Source organism: Bidens hawaiensis, unplaced genomic scaffold (assembly GCF_021521415.1).
Source record: "Bidens hawaiensis isolate Kalapana, Puna unplaced genomic scaffold, B.hawaiensis_p1.1 tig00020675_1, whole genome shotgun sequence".
Lineage (NCBI taxonomy): Eukaryota > Viridiplantae > Streptophyta > Magnoliopsida > Asterales > Asteraceae > Bidens > Bidens hawaiensis.
In genome coordinates, this window is record NW_027493174.1 from 148,159 (window position 1) to 170,907 (window position 22,749).

Consider the following 22,749-nt stretch of genomic DNA (forward strand, 5'->3'; position numbering starts at 1 on the left):
AGACGGCTAGTTAATAAATCCATTTTATTAAACTACGTGTCACGTGATTACCGATAATTGTTAGAACCCGTTTTATGCTTTGTTAATTAATTCTATGTGACGAAGTTGATATCCTAATATCTAACAACCACATAATCAAACAATCAATTAACAAGCATACACAATTATACTAGACACGAGCCACTAAGTTAGACCACACTTGTTAGCCGAAACAAGTGTGTGTCTTAGGTCCGATCCTAAGGGACACACGACACATGGATGTTGTAGCTCCCACTTGATCCCGCATCCAAATGCGTCAAGCATCTTCTTCAACCCCGTTGTAATCCATTGGGCTTGAACTTGGGCCTTAGCTTCCATAAGCTTCCATTTGGGCTCAATTGGTGGGCTTAGGTCCTTTTGGGCTTGAATCCCCTTAATGGGCTTGTGAGGCCCATTATCACCATACCCGGCCCAATAAGGCCCAAACTTCCAATTTTGCAATCTTCTTTAATTTTACAAAACCAAATGTCCTAATACAATTTATTCTATAAAATAAAGATATTACAAATAATCTATTTATTACATACCCATATGAATAAATAATTACAAAATTGCCCCTAATTAATTATTACAAACCGAAACTTTGAATAATTAATAACAATCACAACAAACATCCATTTGGTCTACGGCTCGGTCTAGTTTTAACAAACATAACCCGTTATGTCTTAGGAACCCGTTCCAAAACCCCTTGACCTTATCGGGCCTATACCAACCCAATAATTTGATTATGGGCTTCGGCCCACATGTGTAAAACACATGGGCTTCGGCCCAATAGAAAGTCTCATGGGCTTCGGCCCATTTAACTTTCTCCCCCCTTTTTTTTTCGGTTAGCCCATTAACCAAAACAAGTGGGCTTCGGCCCAATATCACCCGAATTGGGCTTCGGCCCATTTACTCGGTTTTATATATATTTTTTTTCCTTTTTTTTTTGAACAAAGCCAAAAATAATAACAAGATCAAATACAAAAAAATCATGCATGTTAATTTTTTGTATAAAATCTTTCAAGGGGAAAAATATAAAACCGAAAACCCGAAGCTTAGTTTCCCGTATCCCGGCTCTTGATTACCATTTGTTGAGCTTCTATGGATATTTTAAACTTAGTTAACCATTTAACTAGTCATTAATTAAGGCGGAAGCGTGATTATCTTTGAACTTTATGTACATATATCCAAATATATATGTAACAAGTTCATATGTGTGTTAATCTATGAATAATCCTTTATTCTTGTTTCAAGATTACCATTAATCTTAAGATTAGAAACCCGAGACTAAGGATCAAATAATACGGGAAAAACTAAACTATCAAAGCTTGTAAAAATTACATTCTTAAACCTTTAAGAGATGTAGTTGATGGTTGAAGAAGATGATGATGTTTCTTGGCTAGCTTTCAAGGAGAAAACATCAAATGGTTCGTACCCCGAGCCTCCAATACACACCAAGCTATGTTAGGGAGCTTGAACACTTGAAACCGAAAACCGAAACCTCTTCCTTTTGCTTCTTCGGCCGAACCAAGAAGAACAAGAGAGAAAAGTTGGTTTGCTTACTTGAAAGTTATCTTTGTTACTTGTTTTAATATATATATATATATATTACCTTCAAACATGATCAAATCTTTTCATATATTGTGTTAGGTTTTGGTCAAGTGTAGATCACTCAAGCTCCATCAAAACCATGACAAAGTTTGACCAAATCTTTGGGGGAAGGGGCCCACCCTAAAACCGGCCCCAAAATATATATATATATATATATATATATTTTTAATTTTAATATATTTTATACTTTATAAAATATATAAACACCCCATCTTTTATAAACCATTTTATAAAAGAACACATAGTTAAATAATCATTCCAATAATAATTATTTGAATAAATAAATTAACCAATTAATTTATTTAACACTTTCAAGTAAGTATTCAGAAACCCGATTTTCTGAATGTGTCGTGTTCTGTATTTGTCTTATAGATCTTATCTTAACAAATACATAATTGGTGTGTGTCTAACTCGTTATTGGGTATGACCCGACTTGGATCAAACACGGCTAGCCACATTAACCTAATTATGTGTCTCGGGCATACGGTATTCCAACAATTACGTGTTACATATATGTTAAACGGTATGCCAATTGCGTATCATAGCTTATACAGTTTCCTAACTGCATAATATTTGAAGCCACAGTCTCTCCGGTCTGTCAACTATTACACTTTATGCATCTACGTATCGATTTTATACAACTAGCATATTCTAAGAAGGTGTCTGCCACCATTGGGCAACTCCAACCGACCGGTCCCACAACCAACACGAGCGAGTGAGGTAAATCACTAAAATTCAGGATATCAGGTCTCCAGGTGTTTAAAAACTATCATTTCCAGGCACTAACATAATACAAAACAATCATAATGCTCAATTATATCCACGTGCCACAAGAACAGAAGAACAAATTTGACCTAAAATGTTATATAAATTATTATCATATGGTTTAGACTTTAGATTGAGATGACAATCATATATAATCAAATTAAATCAAGACAGGCAGCTTATGTATGTAAAATACATGAAGAATGAAGAGATATAATAATAATAATGGTATTCAAAAACTAACCTCAAACAATGGCAAAAGGTCGTGTTAATCTTCCGAGCTAAACATGAAGATGTATTATCCGGTCTTCTCGTTAGGACCATAACTGATAGCCCTAACCCAAATGTGATTAATAAATGAGTGTCGTCTGTTTAATAAACTAGCTTAGTGCCCGCGCAATGCAGCGGGTTGTACACGTAACTCGACATTGAACGTATAATATGTGTTAGAACATACGTCATCTGATGACAGTGTGCACGTAGTCCAAAATTTGACACGCAGCTCGTGCAAAGCCAGTTGTGTGTAATCGAAGATTGAACACGCGTAACCAGCCCAGAATGCACGATTCTGACATTAAAACATGATTAACCAACACACGCGTGTAATTCATAACGATTACCGGTGCAGGGCCCTATGTTGAGCGCTTTCCAATATTTGGTTATGTGCGTTACGTGGTGCTGAACACGCGCTTATCGGCCCTGGTACATGTAAACAACGACATCTGCATAACCGGTGACGAAAATCAAGAAGCAAACCCAAAATATACAGTTTTTTCAAATAAATCAATTTTGTAAACCAACCTGTTTTGTCCCTAAACCCGTTCCGACTTGACATCGGTATGACCTGGCCCCTATCTACTCGAACCCGAACCAAATTAACCATTTTTCTTGTATCGACTTGTTCTGATCCTAATCCACTTTTACAAATGACCCAAGCTCACTCGACTCGACATGTTACCAGTTCTACACGGTAATCGCGTAACATGTTAACTTTTTAAAACTAAAAAACTATAGCAATACCATACTCAAATTAAAAAAAAATAAAATACTCATTTTTATGATGTAGTTATTTTAAGAAAAATATTAACGTGTGAAAAGTTATGGCCGCTAAAAAGTCGAGGGGTAATTGGTTTTGAATTAGGGGGCATATGTGTAACTATTATCTAAGTTTACAAAAAAGTAGTGAATTTGAGAGACCAAATTTATAAGTATATTTAAAAGAAATGAAAAGACTTAATTACCATTAATTTTTATATTTTGATGCATTATATGTTGTACATAAAGCATTGAGTTTGGTACCTCTTAAAATTTAAGAGGTCCCTCACTCATGCTTTATATATAGTATAAAGTAGTTGTAAACGAATTGAACTTTTGTTTGACAAGAAGTTCGCTTATGTTTGTCTGTTTAATAAACAAACCGGACATGAACAAAAAAGTTCCATTCGGTAAGCTTAACATACGAACACGGATAGAGGTCGTGTGCGTTTGTCATTAGAGTCGTTTATGTATATTTGTCCATTAATTTCTATTAGTGTTCGTTTGTTAATTAGTGCCTATTAGTGTTCGTTTGTCCACTAGTGTTTATTTGTCTGTTAACGTCCGTTTACAATATTAACAAACGGACACGAATTTTCATTCGATAGAGTGTTCGTGAACAATCCGCTTGTCTGAGAAAAGCTTAATGGACAAACATGGACAATGTATCGTCCGGTTCGGTTCAGTCTGTTTACAGCTCTACCCGTGATGCAACCCACCATGTAACAATCGCTAGGTGTTCGTCGGACGGTGGGGTATGAACTAGTGATTAACTGTATTAGTCGGATTAGAATTTATATGCAATTTTTCAAATATATATCATATATGTACCAAATTTTATATATAATTTTTTAAAATTTTAATCTGTTTTGACCAAATAGCAATAATGACTTACTGGTCGATAGGGTACTAGCTAGCGATTAATTGACACCTATATGAGATTTTAACGAACATAAATTACATATAAATTACAGCCTATTGTTGCTTCTTAGGCCATGTGTAGTGGAGGGGCTACAATTGGGGGCGAATTGTGACACGTGGCGCCCAGTCAGCATGGAGTGGAAATTTGTTTTTGGGGTGTAATGGTGTAGGGACTACAAGTTGGGCCCACACTGTCTTTTTTTATTATTTTCTTCTTATAATTAAACTAATTAAATAAAAACCAATATATTAAAATAATTAAATAAAAAAAACATTAAAATTAAAAAGAAATACAAAACAAATACATAACTAAAAAAAATACATATCTAAAAATATAAAAAAAACATATAGCTCGGTTGGCGTACATGTTAAGGTTTGGGTCGGGAAATTGAAACGGATAGCTCGGTTGGTTTAGGTTCATCGGGTTCCATTGTAGGTTCACGTTTGGTTGGTTTTGCGAACCATGGTGTTGACCGAAAGGAGGGAATGGGTGGTTCGGTTGGTTCGGGTTGTTTCTAGGATTCATTTTGCATATACATATATACACACACACAACATATATACATATACATATACGTATATATATATCACACACACAACACATATACATATACATATATACACACACAACACATACATATTTATATATATATATATATATATATATCACACACAACACATATACATATACATATACATATACATATACATATACATATACATATACATATACATATACATATACATATACATATACATATACATACAATAGTAATATGGGGATGGATCTTGCGAGAAGTGATATTACAGCGAGAAGTGCGAGAAGTGAATGTATAACTCTATTAATCCATAATTTCACTCCCTTTCATATGATTTTACATACATATATATAGGTTGGTTGTATTTATGTCTTAATTACACATTCAAACCTACCTATAAACATATAAATGTACCGAGCCACATTCAAACTTATGTACCTACACACATACAAACATATATACATATATACAAACATACGTACACGTATACAAGCATACGTACCTATACACATACACATAAGAAAGAGAATGAAATTAGGGATTAATGGAGTTACACCTTCACTTCTCGCACTTCTCGCTGTAAAAAACTTCTGAAATGATCCAATACCATAGTAATATAATAATAATATATAATAATAATAAACTTCTTCTTATTCCAGGCGACAAACTAACCCCGCCCCCGCCCCAAATCGCCCAAGAGGCGGTGTTTGCGCCTTTTGTCGCCCAAATTCACCCAAGCCAAAGCCCCATTACACATGGCCTTATGTCACTATACCTTAATATATAGAGTGGGCCAAATCATTTGATTGTTTTTACCCACTAGGCCAATAGTTTTTGTTCTATCCATTTTTCTTCTTAAACAAAATTTCTTGCATGTGATTTTTTTTTTGGCTCAATTGTGTTTATTGTTGTTAGATGTTACGACATAAATAATGTCAAATAAGTTGATCACAATAATGTATAGCCTACTTTAAGTAAAAGATTTTCATCTTTAAATTTCAATTATATTTTTTTTCTTTCTGTATATAACTTTATTTTTAGTCGGTCATCTTTCATATTTAATTTTATCTTTCACTGTTTGTTAGTCATCTTTCATTAAACCTTATTATATCGGTAAATCATATATATTAATATCATGTATGTTATCCGTTTTATGGTCAATTCAAGATTGAATTCCGGTCGAAAATGTTTAAAAATAATAGTGTTTTTTTCTAAACTAGCAACTTTGTAAGGTATAAAGCCATAAGTGTATACAATCATCCAAAGCATATATTCATGTACTTTACTTTCGTCACGAGTCAAGAACGTTTACAACATGAGATATATCTTCAAGGAAAAAAAATAACAACAACAATAATAATAATAATAATAATAATAATAATAATAATAATAATAATAATAATAATAACAAGAGCAACAACAACAGAAATGGAAAATGAAAAAAAATGAACAATTTCACAATCCACAGTGTAGTGTGAGACTATAAGAAGAACGTGGGATTCACATCAGAACCACATATTTGATCGACCAGTTCTTCCACGTGCAACCCTCCTCTCCACAACCGAGTGCTCCCCTCTCACAACCCCGTCTCCGCTCCCACAGCATTCACACCCTCTCTTCTCGCCACGTCTGCATGCGAGTATGCGACCCACCTCTCGAGGTCTGAACCATCACTCCAAAGAGTAATAGTATGTAACTAACATGATTAGTTAAGAGTACTAAAAATAAAGGTTAACAAACATAAGGGACAGCTTTTGTAAATACCAAAAAAAGAAAACCTAAATTAGAATCTTGAAAATATTAATTTTCCCCCAAATTGACCTCCAAGGTTCTTAGAAACACTTTTATCGTTCAATCAAAACAATTAAATAAGAAATCAGTGAAGAAGATCGTATAAAGATTGGTTGAATATCATAAAAATCTGTTCTTGTTCTTACCCTGAATTTATTAATCTGGTTTTAAGGTGATTCACTGCTTAGATTGGTACTGAAGTTCTACATTGCACATGATCATGAACCTGATGTAAAAATAATGGGCCTAAAACATATTCTTGAAAATTCTGGATTTTTTTTATACCAATACCTCATAGAAACATATAGACCAAAATGTGTTATCTGTAAGGATAAAATATTCAAATGTGTGATTTGGTTTGTTTGTTTGTTTTTTTGCTTACAGACATGGAGAGCATAATACAAGCAGTAGAACAAACAACTTTGGGGGACAAATCAAGCATTTCCCATGTCAAGAAACTGTTGTTTAGGTGAATGTTGGTCGGGTGAGTGACGGGCGGTTCTTCATGGGGGCGTTTTAGGATAAACAAGGAAACATTATTCTTCAGGATGCGGTTGAGTATCGTAGTACTAGAAGATCTTCTCCTTCTCCTATGGAACAAAGGGGCCTCGGTCTCATATTAATCCCGTTTGCGTGTAGAACGTCGTGTCATGTGGATTGCTCGATCGATGAACAACTCTCGTTACTCTCCCTTCAGGCTCAAAAGTAACATTGTAGTGTGATGTTTTTGTTCTTATTTCCAATAGAATTATAGGAACGTATTTCTGAAGTCGTGTTAGTAAACTTGGTCTTTTGTACCAAATGGTTTCTGGTCTAGTAATTTATTATGTGTTTGAGATGCTCAATTTTTCATTGTTGAATATATGAAGAAAAACAGTACATACAATACAAATGCCATTATGCGATCGACATAAGAATATTATAGATGATTTCGTATTACATAATACAATAGTGATTTATTATAGGTAAACTAGCTGTCAAAACCTGTCGCGGTAAGCAGTGCCATAAACAATTAAGCAAGGTACAGTTTTGACAACGGTATCAATCGGTATTGCAAAGTTGACCCCAGATGACATCCCACTTCCTGCAGTACATCATACAGTTTTGCAAAGTTGACCCCAGATGACATCCGACTTCCTGCAGTACATCATACAGTTTTGAACATGTTAGTAGTTTAGTTTCATGTTTAGTTTGACTTTTAAGGTCAAACTGATCTGTTTGACTATCAAGAAGTCTAACTACCTTTTCTTGTGAAAGTTGCAGTATTAACACCGATAACATGACCATGAGAATCAAGCAAAGGTCCACCCGAATTTCCTGCACAATACAATTACAACAACATGTTCATACAATATCAATATATCATAATACAATCATATACGATTGTGCAAAATTAACCTCACCTGAATTAATAGCTGCATCTGTTTGAATGGCTCCTCTAATCGCACCTCCATTTGGCGACGGTATCTCCCTTCCTAGCCCACTAACTACCTGATATTGTTCTATCTCATTATTAGATAAAGTTAATTCCTCATAAATTATTTAACTTTTAAAGTTATTTTTACCCCAGTGGTTAATGTGTTCTCGTATCCATAAGGATTCCCGATAGCATAACAGCTCTGGCCCACGTTTAGTTTACGAGCACTGCCTATATCTACTGGCTTTACGTCAATCCCTTCAATATCCACCTGCAAACATGAATATGAACATATTATTAATCAATGGGCGCATTTTCTTGATCATTTTACCTTTTAGTTTTTACACACCTTTAGAACAGCCAAATCGCTTGGCGGGTCAACACCAACAATCTTTCCGTCTCTAGATAAGCTGTTACCATATTTATCAACTAGAAAAACCTTACAAATCTGTTTTCCAAGTTGATCTGTAGCCAACTTTTCAACAACATGATAATTTGTCACCTGTTATACATTCATCATACCAGAAAACATAGAAGTAAGCATTTGAAGGTTATAAAAATGCATCAAAATGAAATGTGACAGTAGAGATTAGAGAATTGATATCATACAATGTGGCCAAACTTGTCCCAGATAAAGCCTGAACCTGTTCCTTCAACTTTTGCTTTGTCATTATCCACCATTACAACTTCATCAGAGGTTTTAGGGTTGTTGATGATTTCAAGGTCTTTGATGAAAACCACAGATGGTGATGTTTCCTACGATCATCACATGAATGTAAAATTTAGGCAAACGAGCCGAGCTGCTCGCGAGCTACTCGATATAGGATCGATAGAAATCTCAAAGCAAGCCAAGTTTTTTGCGAGCTCGAGCCTTGAACAAAGCTCGTTCAGTTATCGAGCTCGAGCTAAAGCCTTGTATGGGAAACTCGTTTAGGCTTGTCGAGCCTTAACGGGCCTTGTGGTTTTTTAAGTTTTACCTCTTTTGGACTTCTATGTATTAACTTCAGGTTGCATAGGTGAGCTCGAGCCGAGCTTGGCTCGTTTAAGGAACTACACAAGCTTGATTAGAGCATAGGCTCGTTCAAGGTTTTTCTCAAAATATAACAAAATAATTAAAAACATATATATATATTAATTACTAAATTGCAAACAAGCCAAGTTCGAGCTTGAAAAAACGACTCACGAGATCTTGTAAGTAGAGCTGGCAGTTCGTGTCTTAATGTGTTTAACAGGTTAGATATAGATGTGACGCAGTTAACACAAATATACATGAAAACGACTCGTTTAACACTTGACTCTGGTGGTTTGAACATGACGGTTTTATATGTTTTATGTACCAAGAAGGAGAAATGATGTGCTCTAGCCTCTTAATTTGAATTATTTTTTAAAAAAGTATAAAATTGCATAGAGTGCTTTTTTGCTAAACAGGTTTTATCGTGTCTAAACAGGTGCACATTATGCCAGCCCTACTTGTAAGTCAAAACGAGCAGTCAAGCTTGGGCTCGGCCGTTTACACATTTATTTGTTAAAATCAATACATTATAATATCTAACACTCTAACAGACAAACGCAATTCTCAACGAACTGAAAGCAAGCCTAATAATAAACTGAAAGCTGCTAATGTAGAGTGAATTAATAACCTCGAAGAGACGAACAACACGATCTTCTTCCTGCTGAGTTTCATCAAACTGTTGTGCGATTGCCGATGGAATTGGAGTGAGTTGTTGAAGATATGAAGCTACGGCTGTGAATATTAATATTCTGCGTGTTGCAGGCAGATGACATGGCAAAGATGAAGATGAAGATGAAGATGAAGGTTTGTATGAAGCAACTGGAATGGAGATTGAGTGCTGACCACAAGCAGCCACAACCTCCATTAATCTTCACGATAACTATTTTCCATTTTGTTGACTTTTCTTTTCTTATTTTATTCAACCTATAAATCATTTACAGGTTATATGACTATATCTTAAAATGTTTGCTATTTTGTGCTACTGAAACGAACATGAATAAGATGTTTATGTTCGTTCATTTATTCATTCGCTAAATTATGTTTGTGAGCATTCGGTAATGTGTTCACGAACGTTCGTCCATGTTCATTTGTGTATGTTGTTCAACGTTCGTCCATGTTCATTTGTATATGTTGTTCATAAAAGTTTTTTGTATATTTATTTATTTTATCTAAATAGTTTATATTCTTTAATTTATTACCTCTACCACTACCATAAAATAAGAAATCATGTTCTCACATTGTTTTTGCAGTTTGCATTTCCTTTCTCATCATTCACGTTGATGAATACATTGATCTCAATCTCTAGGCTCCGTCAATTTTATTTGTGTTCGTGAACCGACACATTATTTCTTTAACAAACGAACATGAACAAGACCTTGCTCGTGTTCGTTTACAGCCATAACTTTAATTAACTGGAGTAAGACAGAACATCGGTATGTAAAGAATTAAAGATGATAACAATTAACAAGATCTTGATGAATATGTTAGCACTTAGCATATAAGGACGCTGATGAAAAATAAAAGAATAAAATAGACACACAAAACTAACATCGTCAGAGTAGACAATAGAGACCTGAAGTAAAGAACAATGGCAGCGCATTTAACATGTTTCGACAACAATATTTGCAACTTCCGACATTAGGATGAGAAACAATAGCATGGTGCTTGGAAGACCAATATAATAGATTATTATCCAAAGAAACACAATACCCATAAGTTCATCTATGAGTATGCAAACAACCTTCATAATTGACGTTTCAATTTGCTTTGAGAGGGAAGTGGATGATTCATATAGTTGTATCTCATGATATAAAGCGTCTTTAATGTAATTGAGAGTATATTTGAGGGCGTTAAGTTGTAGTTCTAATGGATATAAAGACAAACCTCGATATAACAAAGGGTCCTCATTCAGGGCACGCAACATCAGCTTTACAGTTGGTATCGGCAAAGGTAGTGGTCAGCTTATAATTAGCCATCTTTACACGGTCGAAACTAAATTTAGCGTACCATGTTTGAGATAGAACCACTCATCATTTGTTACACATAGCGAGAAATCCCTATAAATAACTTATCGGGCCCAAGTCATTCATGGAAGACTTGGAACTTGTAGAAGAGATAACATTGAATATCAATTCATTAGAGTACATGATAAGAATAATGCTATTTATTTAAATCAAGATAAAAGTTATATCATGATCATGTCAGTTAATAAATATTTAAGTGTAGTCCAACTATTGCAATTTTGTGAAAGGCAATAGTACCCATATAGGTGGCAAATCACTTATATCATGCATAAGGTCGAATAAAGACATATGAATGTGAAGTGCGTAATGTGGGTGTTAGATTTGAACTTAATATATTGTGTCCGGTTTGAACTTTGAGGTTAAAAACTTAAACAAATATAAATAACTAGTTTTTAATAAAAAGATTAATCATTTTGTTAGGTGGGACCAAGTTTGGTGATCTGGAGCAATGATACATAGACACGTGACAATTTTTACAGGAATGAAAAGAAGAAATCGAGTCCTCATATTTAAAAATGAAAACCGTGTATAAATGATATGGGAGTTACGTGAGGGTTTCCACACCCTATTTTCTACACCGTAGTCTCATGTGATAAATAACACATAATGGTGTGCTAATATTTCACAACATCTTAATTTCGTGCGAAAAATACATAAACAATGCGTTCTAGATTATTGATTATTTTCACTAATCCTTCCTTTAATAATAAAACGCATTATAACCTAAACACCACTACTCTTGAGAAACACGTGTAATCCAGCCGATTTTTATATGCACTACAATAATAATGAAAACAATGTTGATTTGAAGTGGTCGGCTCAATGTTCAAAAACAATAATAATTTTGTGTATTATTTGAATAGATTCAATACCTAAATCATTATGATGTCATCAGTTCTAGTCGGATTAAATATGTTTTAAAAACCGGTATTTTACTTATATTGGGTTGGATTAAAAATGGTACAACCGGTTGAACCGTGTTATACCGGAATGTTCAATCGGTTGAATAGTTTACCTTATAATATTTCTTAAATGTAACTTCAATCCAAGCATTACACAAAAGTAAATAATTCCATAGCAAAAAATAATTCAAAAGTTAATCCATATTAAAAAATAATGCGAAAGCACTCAGTTTTTTAAAAAATAGTCCTAAAGTTTACACGTTTGAATGCTAATTATTTGGTTAAAAGTAATTTTGAAAAACTATGGGCTGTAAATATAAAAAATTTCTCGGACATAAAACCGGTTTGCCGGTAAAACCGGTATTTTAGACAAAAACCGTTGATACGATGTTCTAGCAAACCGACCATATAAACCAGACACAAATACCGGTCTGCTATGTAAAATCCGATTTAACTGATTCAACCGGTCAAATTAAACCGGTTTTTAAAACACTGGGATTAATAAAAGACTCCTGCAAATAAAAATTATAAACTTAAAGATATCCTGAAAGATAACCCGAAAGAGTGATGCATATGTAGCCACCTGTAAAGTTCAATTAATGCGAAAAGCTAAAATAGCACAAAGAGTTAAATTGGAATTTAATATTAAGACAAAGTGATCCAGTCACAGCCACGTCAAGTTCCCTCAACTGTATCTCATCCATTTTCTTATTATATACCCCTTGAAGTTTAAAAGAACTTTTACTTATGACCCTTAATTTATTTTTAGATGTGTATCATTTCATAAACATGAGAATGTTTCATAAAATTGAAATATGCTTTACAAGTTATATAAGTTTTTGATACAAACATCTATTAAGGATTTAAGATTACAAATATATGTTGCAGACTTGCAGTTAACCTTCTAGTCCAATGACATGATGATGATAGTTAAATCTTGCGATCTTATGGTCTCATGTTTAAAACCTGACTCAATAGGAGTATCCCAAAATGATGAATTTCCTGTTTGAGTAAGGTCGGAAGCGTCAAAATTAGCATGAATGATTGACATCTTGTCTCAGAATTGCTCATTTGGGTATTGGGGATCGTTTCACACGTTGGTAAGAAAATACATAAATAAATTATATGTTAATATATGTAATATGATTTCTTCTTTATATAACATCTATATACAACTAATAATTTATCTATAAGGCCAAAACTTTGTTATTATGCAATTTAAAGACATTCATACGATACGAGTGTTGTATATGTGACTGTCTGAATCGTTTTAGGCCCAAATAACTTTCGGAATTCTCCTAATTAACACTTCTTGCAACTATAACTTAGATCTATACTTTCAACTAATTTTCATGAGACCTACTAAATATAGTAACCATTGTTAGATAAACTAGAAATGCAAGGTTTTAAATGAACTTATAATAAAAAATGAGGGGGTATCTTAACTTCAATAAACCTTAATCTCCCTATAAATTCCATATCAATCAATCTACTTATCACATATACTTCCATTCACCACCTTACAAACACATTACAACACTCTCTTGATCTATAACAAGATGGCAAGCTCAAGAATGGCTAGGTTTGTTAGCGAAGTCGCACCACCGCAATTCGTGAGCCTATTGAGGCACCGGACAACGAAAATGTTGGACACAATAAGTGAAGATGAGAGGGAAGTTTCTATGAATGAGAGCTCATCACTTTCTTCTACTCAATTTCATCAACAAGCTACTAGAGCTACTACTAGTGCTACTTTCTCTAATCAAAACCAAAGAAAGTCTTCGGTATTTGGAAATTGATGTATGTTTTTGTGGGATTTTGCCCATTGTTTATGTGTTAAAATGACCCAAGCTTGTTGGTTGCACTCTCTTCAGACCACTTTTTATCATAGTCTTTTGAGTAGTGGGGTTTTATATTTCTGCATTATGTACTTTTATATGAGTCAAAACTATATTTTGATACAAGTCTTAACACTAGAAAAAGAGGGACTTTAACATATATAATTAAGGATTCATAGTACACACAATTCATATAATTTAAAAAAAAAAATCGGGCCTAGCAAGATGTCGGGCTTGTGGGCTGTGTCCGTCGACTACCCTGCCATACTCTAAGACCGGCGTGTATTTTTCAAACTTTTTTTCTATCATAATTTAACCAAAAAGAAGTTGGAATCTCTCCCTCCCTCATCACCACCCTTACCACTCACCCCCTTCGCCTTTGCCACCACTGAGCCACCATCGTCGTCGTCACCACCACCACATTCCATACACTAGTCTAACAAATTTACAAATCATACATGATTAGTGTATCAACCAAAGGGATCACAAATTACAATTCTTTTGACATATTCCAATCACTTCAGTTTTCGAGTTGTTTAACAAACCACAATTCTAAATCCAAATTTTTTCACAGATTAGTAAATCACCTAAAGTGTTAACAAAGTTTATTTGCATTCTTATATTGTAATGTTGTATTAGCAAATTAAGTTCACGTGACCTTCTTTCCAGGTTCAAAAATCTGCCTCTAGTTGAAATATTTGGAACTGACCATCTCAAATTCTCAATTAAGGGTGCTCAAGGTTCGGTTTAAAACCGTGAAACTGTCTAAACCTGTCACCGGTTGACCTGATCATGAGAGATTGTTAGGATATTAAATATTTAAGATTAGACTATATTTGATAGTGAGCTATTTCAAATCTTTTAGATGCATAATATTGGGCTATTTCGTCTAACAACTAGTAAGATTTCTAGCATCAAATTAAATTGAGTTTTTATGCTCTCTTTATAAATTATTGGACTTGTGTTTATAGGATTATGAATGTTTATTATCTAGTCATCATGGTAAATAGCATATTAGATGGAAGTGAATATGAAATACCAAAATGATAGAATCTTCAACAATAAAACAGTGCCAAGTTTTAGATCGAATTTGAAATGTATAGATTGAAATAGGTGTGGAAATCGTTTTCTGTTTTCATGTAAATAACTAGGTTGTTCGTTTTTCTCCGACGCTAATTAGCATTTCACTTCATGGTTGCCATTTTGTTAATATATACCGCAGTCAAAAACAAAAACAAAAAGGTGTAAATGTATATGACAGATCAGATGTAAGTTCAATTTAATTACCAAACTTTTCTTTTACAGATATAGAAGCATTGTAAGCATTTATAGATTTACAAACATTAATCAAACTATAAAGAAAAAAAAACATAAAATCAAACCGTTAGGTACAGTTCATTTCATTTCAGTTCGACTTTCTAGTTATGACCATTTCAAACACGCAATGTCGCAAGGACCCACCATGACCACATGATGACATGCTTATATGGTCATGCATACCGCTCCAAAATTGCTCTCTGCATATTAAGTTGAAATAGAGACATCTTTGTTTTTATTTTTTTTCTTTCTTTTTTTTGGTCCTAATTAGACACCCTCTTTTATAAGGCAATAATTTTTGAATTTTAGGGAGAAAGTAGAAGTTTTATTTTGAATAAACAACATTATATATGGTGGACATACAAACACGCTTACAAGATTGCATTTGCATGATTCATAAATTGCGTCACCTAGTTTTTCTTCCTTAACTTTTCTGTATAAAATAAAGGGACGGTTATAATTCCGTATGAAGTATGAATATATACCTATGAAAAGGTATGCCACTGAGCCCGAATACGTATCCGTTCAAAAAAAAAAATACTCAGCTTAACTTGATTCAGTTTCTCACGATATGATATGATCTCGTACTAATAGCAAATATCCATCCGTCCCTATAGCATCTCACGTATAATCTCGTGTAATTTTAAAACAATTGACAATTTTTATTATAAGGAACGACAAACTTACACACCCCTAACTCACTCCTTGCTTTACTTTATTTTATTTTGAATGAGACTTTAACACTCACCACTTAAGCTACAAACCCTTGAATGAAACAAATGATAATTCATATAATTAACAAGTAAACTCTTTACTAATTAACCTAATCAAAATAACATTATAAGAGTACAGTTCAATAGCATGGACATATTCATCCCACAACTCCACAAGTTTAAATCCATTTCTTATATTAATACAAAACAATGATTATTAATGTAGGACGGTAATTCTTATTTATTTAAAAAACAACTTCAAATATATATACTTTTCTTGGATGTTATGTCTAGGTCAAACATTCTGTTAAAGATGGTTAATAAGTTTTAACTAGTGTTAAGTGTAGAATAGTCATTTGTGAAAACGTGGTAATGAAAGAATGAGTTTGCACATCTCGTGGAACTTGAGGGACCATAAGTGTCAAAGTGAAAGATAGTTTGTTACTTGACGAATTAAGTCGAAGGAATTCATAATCATTTGAATAAGATTAACCCTCACTCAATTTAGGGTTTCAATTTCGTTTCATTCGTGTTCTTAATTTGATCTATCATGTACTTCTGTTTCAATTGTATTTCTGCACTAACTATTAATTGTTGAACAAATTTTTATGGAAATTAAATTTTATTTATAGATTATACGTAATAGAAAATTAATAAACATACTTACAAACAATAAAAAAAAAGTGTGCCATAAACTAAGTACATTTATAATTGTAATGAAGTAAAATACAAAATATTAATTTTTATACGAAAGGAAAAATCTAGCTAAGTAGTGGAGGAGATCTGGCTGGTGTCAATCAAGATTGTTTTCTTAACATATCTGTAACACCCGGCTAAAGCGGAATACGTCCGAGTGTGATGTACAGATTGCTCAAAACACATGTGACACTATTAAGTGACAATATTATCATTAATTCATTTCAAATCCCAAGTATATAAGTTTATCAAATGAATAAATGCAAAGAGAAATGAACAAAACAAACAACTTCTTGTTTATTATTTAAATAACCTAACTTCTAATGACTTCATCCGTTTCATCCTCTAATAAAGGTATTTATAACATATATATAAACTAACTAAATAGTTTGTGAGTTCACACAGTTTAAATACTACATAAAAACCATACAATTTAATGAAAACTTATGATAAACACATAAGGGTTCTTTACCCTAGAAACAATGGTCAATGAGTGTAAAGAATAAATGAAAGTCTTTTCCAGTTGGGATTGTGCACCAAAGTACTCAGATCGGAGTCCTTTTTTCCACTAGAAACAATGGTCCATGAGTGCAAAGGGGGACGTAGGCTTATACTTATCGAAGAAATCCATGCACGTAATAATTGAGCAAATAACAAGCAAACACGTAAGTCCATGTAACGAATTGTAGTTTGTAAATAATAATTAAATGAAATTGAATTGTTGATAGGATATATATGCTACCCCAAAAGTAATAAAAAGGTAAAAAAGAAGTGTGAGAAACTCACCTTAAAGTTGAAGACAAATTTGAAATAAAACCGAAAGTGCTTAAATGAAACCGAAGCAATTAAACTTCACAAACTGGTAATGTTCTTGATTGATGGTGAACGACGACGGCCGGAGTTCAAATTTGGATGAACAATCACGGGGTTACATAGAGTAATTTAAATGAAATTAAAGATATGAATAGGTGAGATGCGATTAGAGGAGTGCTTCTGTGCTTTCAATCTAGTTAAATCAGAGTATAGCGTGGTCGTTTATTAATTTAAGAATCGGTTATAATTAGAGATTTTAAGAGTCCAATTATTTGACATAATTCCAATTGAATGAGTGTAAGGAGCTTAATCACGATCGTTTCATGTACGAATAATTGATTAACTAGTAAACATGCTCATATGTAACTGAAATGGAGTGTTAATTGGTCAAAACTAATGAACAAAAGTGGTGGGTGGTCTGGTTAACGAGCAGGGAAGAAAAGAAGTTTGAAAGAATTGCAATAAGATCCTTTAAGGTTGACTAATGGTTAAATTAAAACTAGACTGTAATTACAATTATTAACTAAATGGTTTTATTAAAACTATAAGCTAGTAAAAAATGTTTTTGCAAACGGAAAACCGAGACAACGTATGATAACAAAGTTAGAATTTCATTTAAATATTCAAATGGGTTGGGTTTCGGGTAAAAAAAATTGATGAATGTTACAATATCGTACATGGATTGATCGAGCCGTTTCAACCTTTTTCGGTCATCCTTTATCTTCTTCCATACCCTCTCCATATCGACGCCCAAAGCATGGTCTCTTTGCGACACATCCGTGTTTTGCACCACTACCTTTGTGTCTTATGCATGCGCTAAGCATATATGTTAGTTTTTTAGGATATAATATTTATGTTATAAAAAATAACCCATAACTCTAAACTTGTCTCTAATCCCAACAGCTAGGAATCCGGTAGGCTTATATGACATCGATTCACAACTTCGTTTAAGACTTCGTCTAGCTAGGGTGATGCGAGTATCGATGGTGGAGTGTTTAAATTTCAAGAACACCAATTTCAGCAAACCCGCTAACATTAACTCTTCTTACTAGCCACACCAAGATCACAATTCGTTATGTATGAAATACATTGAGGTTGCCATTTTTAGACTTGAAGACTTGACTATTACAACCAAGTTTGTGGCAACATTTATAGAAGTTTTACCATAGAAGTTTTACCAACGAATTAACCCATCGCAAATGAACTTCACACCAGCAAACAACTGAAATGGCCGGTGAGATCATATCCTCGATGTACCTATGGATAATCCGTTGGTAACCTGTTCCTCCCAAAACGACCAAACTAGGACTTTCACACGCCAAATGTCCCCATGGCCATTAATTCCAAACTACTTGTTCTAATTTGTTTTCTCATTAAGTGAATTATTCTAAGATTGTATCTTCTCTCCTACCTGTTTATAACACACCAAGCAAAATTCTTGAATATGTCATTAATAGCAATTAAAACGACTATGCACTAATAGTTCCATTACATTTGATTTTAGTTTACAAATTTTAAAATGTTAAGCATCAACAAATCCAAGGAAATAGCACATAATTTGACAAACTACATTAAATTGGATCAAAATACATTTGCATAAATACAAGTACAACACCCAACAAAAACAACTCTCAATAAAGGAGAAACATAAAGACCCCAATTAACCAATGCTTGATCATCTACATGAACTATATATAACATTATGGCTGTGATAGTTTAATATTAACACATCGGAAGTACGTTATCACAGTTTTTCGATAACTGCTTCTTCATTTGACCAACACATGTTGATGATCTGTTGGACAAAAAAAAAAGAAGCCGAAACTGAAGCCAAAGGTAAAGGTGAATTAATATTAGCACTTGTAACCATGCCGATGGTTTCACTTGTGGTTTCCTCTTCATGTATCGTTTCAAGAATTCTGGAAGCTTCGAGTCTAGAGATTCGCAGAGCACGGGTTGCCACAACAGCTGAAAACGGAGTGCGGTGTTGTGATGTTTTGGTGTTGGAGTGGGGTTGTTTAGGTAATGAAGCTAACAAAAACCTTGTTGCCTTGATGATGGTTTAGACTTATGGAATAATAGTTGAGAGAGAGCTAGTGAAGGATATGAGTGAATATTTAACAAATGATTTAGTTAATTTATAGGGCAACAGTTATAATTTATGGAGGCTCAAAAATAGGCCAACAAGACATATATACAAATCCAAAACTTTGCTTTTTTTTTCTTTTAGTTGGACACCCTTTTTTTGAAGCAATTTTGATAAGAGAGAGATCAAGACTGATATATGATTTACCAATCGCAAATATCCATTCATCCCTGTAGCATCTCTCGTATGATCTCGTATAGTTTTAACAATTGACAATTTTTATTATTAGGAACGACAAACTTACACATCCCTAGCTCACTCCTTAATTTACTTTATTTAATTTTAAATGGGACTTTAACACTCACCACTTAGGAAAAACTAAGCATTTTCAACACGTTGATACCATTAAGCTGTAAACCCGGCCTTTATTAAAACAATTGTTAATTTATTTAACAACTAAACTGCTCACTCTCCTTATCAAAATAACATTATAAGAGTACAGTTCAACAGCATGGGCATATTCATCCCACAAGTCCACAAGGTTAAATCCATTTCTTATATTAATACACAACAATGATTAATACCACAGGACTGTAACTCTTATTTAATTTTAAAAACAATTTAATATATATTTAATTTTGTTGGATGTCATGTCTAGGTCAAACAGTCTGTCAAAGTTGGTTAATTAATGTAAACTAGTGCAAGGGTCGAATGGTCATTTGTGAAAGCGTGGTAATGAAAGATCAGAATGAGTTTGCACATCTCATGGAACTTGAGGGACCATAAGTGTCAAAAGTGAAAGATAGTTTGTTACTTAACGAATTAAGTCGTTAAAAGGAATTCATAATCATTTGTATAAGATTAACCCTCACTCAATCTAGGGTTTCAATTTTGTTTCATTAGTGTTCTTAATTTGATTTATCATTTTCGTTCTTTCGTGTTGTTTCTGTTGTAATTCTGCACTAATTGTTACTTGTCGAACAAATTTTTATAAAAAATAAATTTTTTTATAGATTCTACTAAATTAGAATTTTATAAAACATACATACAAACAGTAAAAAGGTGTCAAGTAAACCAAGTACATTTATAATTGTAAAAACATTAGATACAAAATATTAATTTTTATACGAAAAGAAAAATCTAGCTAAGCAGTGGAGGAGGTCCGTAAGAGGGTGGTGTCAATCACGTTTTTTTTGCTGAACATATCTACATGGACTATTATAGCCGTTTCAACCTTTTTCGGTCATCCTTTATCTTCTTCCATACCCTCTTCATATCGACGCCCAAAGCATGGTCTCTTTGCGACACATCCGTGTTTTTCACCACTATTTTCGCGTCTAATGCAAGCATTAAGCATAGATGTTAGTTTTTTAAGACATAATATTTATGTTATAAAAAATAACCGCATAACTTGTAACATTCGTCAATTTTCGGACCCGAAAACCCGACTTGTTTAAAATTTTCGATGTGATTCAGTTAATACCCATATGTTACATATTTCATACGTAATAGTTTTTCTTTCCTAAAGTTATTTAATAATATTAATGATTACTAATATGTATATAAATAAAAATTATAACACTCATGATTATTTTCTTTATTCAAATATCACATAATAATATTATTGATGTATAACCAAAGTACATCATTTTAATCTAGTTATGTCACATTTATTTTACCCTAAAGTTATTTATCTCTAAAAGATGAAAAATATCTTCCTACACCATTCAAATTTTGGTCAAACCTCCTCCCCCAAATCACTCCCACCCCTTTCATTCTTGCACCACTCTTTGACAAGTTTACGAGATTATTTTTTTTCATTTCAAATGTAGGGTTTTAATTATTCAAATCTTCTTCATCTTATTTCTATTTATTGTTAATTCTTGTTTATACTAGTTAATCAAATGGTCATATGACCATAACAAAATCATGTCTAGGAATCCACATAATCCATACACTATGGTGTATAGGGTGGATGAGACAAAGAACACAAGGAGATGATCGATTACACGAAGGTCACACTTGAAACGTTCTTACATCTTTATTTTTCTGTTTTGAATCATTATTTTTTTTGTTCAAAGGACCCAAGGATTTTTGATTATATATGCTAATAAATGTTATATAATCATATCCCAAAAGTCCATAATTTTATTTCATCAAAATCCTTTTCGAAATCGTTAGAATATTGCTTTTAGCAATATTTCAGTTTTGACATTAGATATAGCTGTCAAAGAAAGAGGCATATCTTATTTATAACAAACTGAAAAAGTGCAACACCAAATTCTATGATATACTTCAATGAAATACGGTTCTAAAAACTATTTTTACGCATTTTGATTCATTCCTATGAATTCACAATAAATATTTTAAAAACAGTGCGCAGATTCGTACCCCCTGATTTACATGGCTGTTTTGGCCCATTTATGTTACGAATTTGCAAAACTTTTCTAAATGAAAGTTGTTCAAACATTCTAATTTAGTAGACTGGAAAGTCTTGATTTATAATTAAATTGTTTGATATTTTAAATACCTTAATCAAAACAGAACTGTTTGTTGTCCAAAAACTGATTTTGTATTTCATCTTTCTTTTTGATCTTTTCCTTGTTTTTATCTTATTATTTATACATTAGATTTACTATTCTTTAAACTTTCTAATCCCATTAGTTAGTCTTTAATTATTATATTTTTTTTTATTTATAGTTAGTGAGGTTCAATCGTTCATTTTCTTTAACGTGCTTTCGGTTGTCATTTCAAGTTTGGCTTTAATCCTCAAAGGTGAGTTTACATATCCCCCTTTTTCATCTTTTAAATTTTAAGGGTGACATGTATACCCTATTTAAATTACTCATTTTTATTTACTTATCTATTCATAACACAATTCAATATATGTTTATGTGTGATTATTGCATGCTCTATGATAATGCTCTATGTGCTTAATTGTTTATTTTATGTTTGGTGGTTGGTATCTCATCCTCATCTATTCTCATCTAGTATGATCATACACTTACCCGAGTACTTTGATTTCGTATCAATAGGAACGGGTCCACATCTATTTAGTTGTTTGCATTTTCATAAGAATTGTAATACTCATCATTTACATATGAATTGTAGTTTTTATCTCTATATATAACTCAACTAAAACTTATGTATTTTCACTAACATTCGTGTTGACAAACTCTATTTTCATACATGTTACAGGTACAAGTGGTTGATATTATTCAAGATTGAAGACAATAGTTTGACCTTAG

At 33.0% G+C, this 22,749-nt stretch overlaps 1 protein-coding gene across 1 annotated transcript; it reads right to left on the reverse strand.

Moving 5' to 3' along the window:
* Window positions 1-7,541: 7,541 nt before the first annotated feature.
* On the reverse strand, window positions 7,542-10,014 carry LOC143561425 (protease Do-like 5, chloroplastic). The gene is made up of 7 exons (XM_077049516.1): window positions 9,741-10,014; window positions 8,710-8,856; window positions 8,450-8,602; window positions 8,249-8,371; window positions 8,087-8,174; window positions 7,926-8,000; window positions 7,542-7,767 (listed from the first exon to the last, which is right to left on the reverse strand). The coding sequence occupies exons 1-7, from the start codon at window positions 9,975-9,977 to the stop codon at window positions 7,661-7,663; spliced, it is 930 nt and encodes a 309-aa protein (XP_076905631.1). The 5' UTR covers window positions 9,978-10,014; the 3' UTR covers window positions 7,542-7,660.
* Window positions 10,015-22,749: the final 12,735 nt, after the last annotated feature.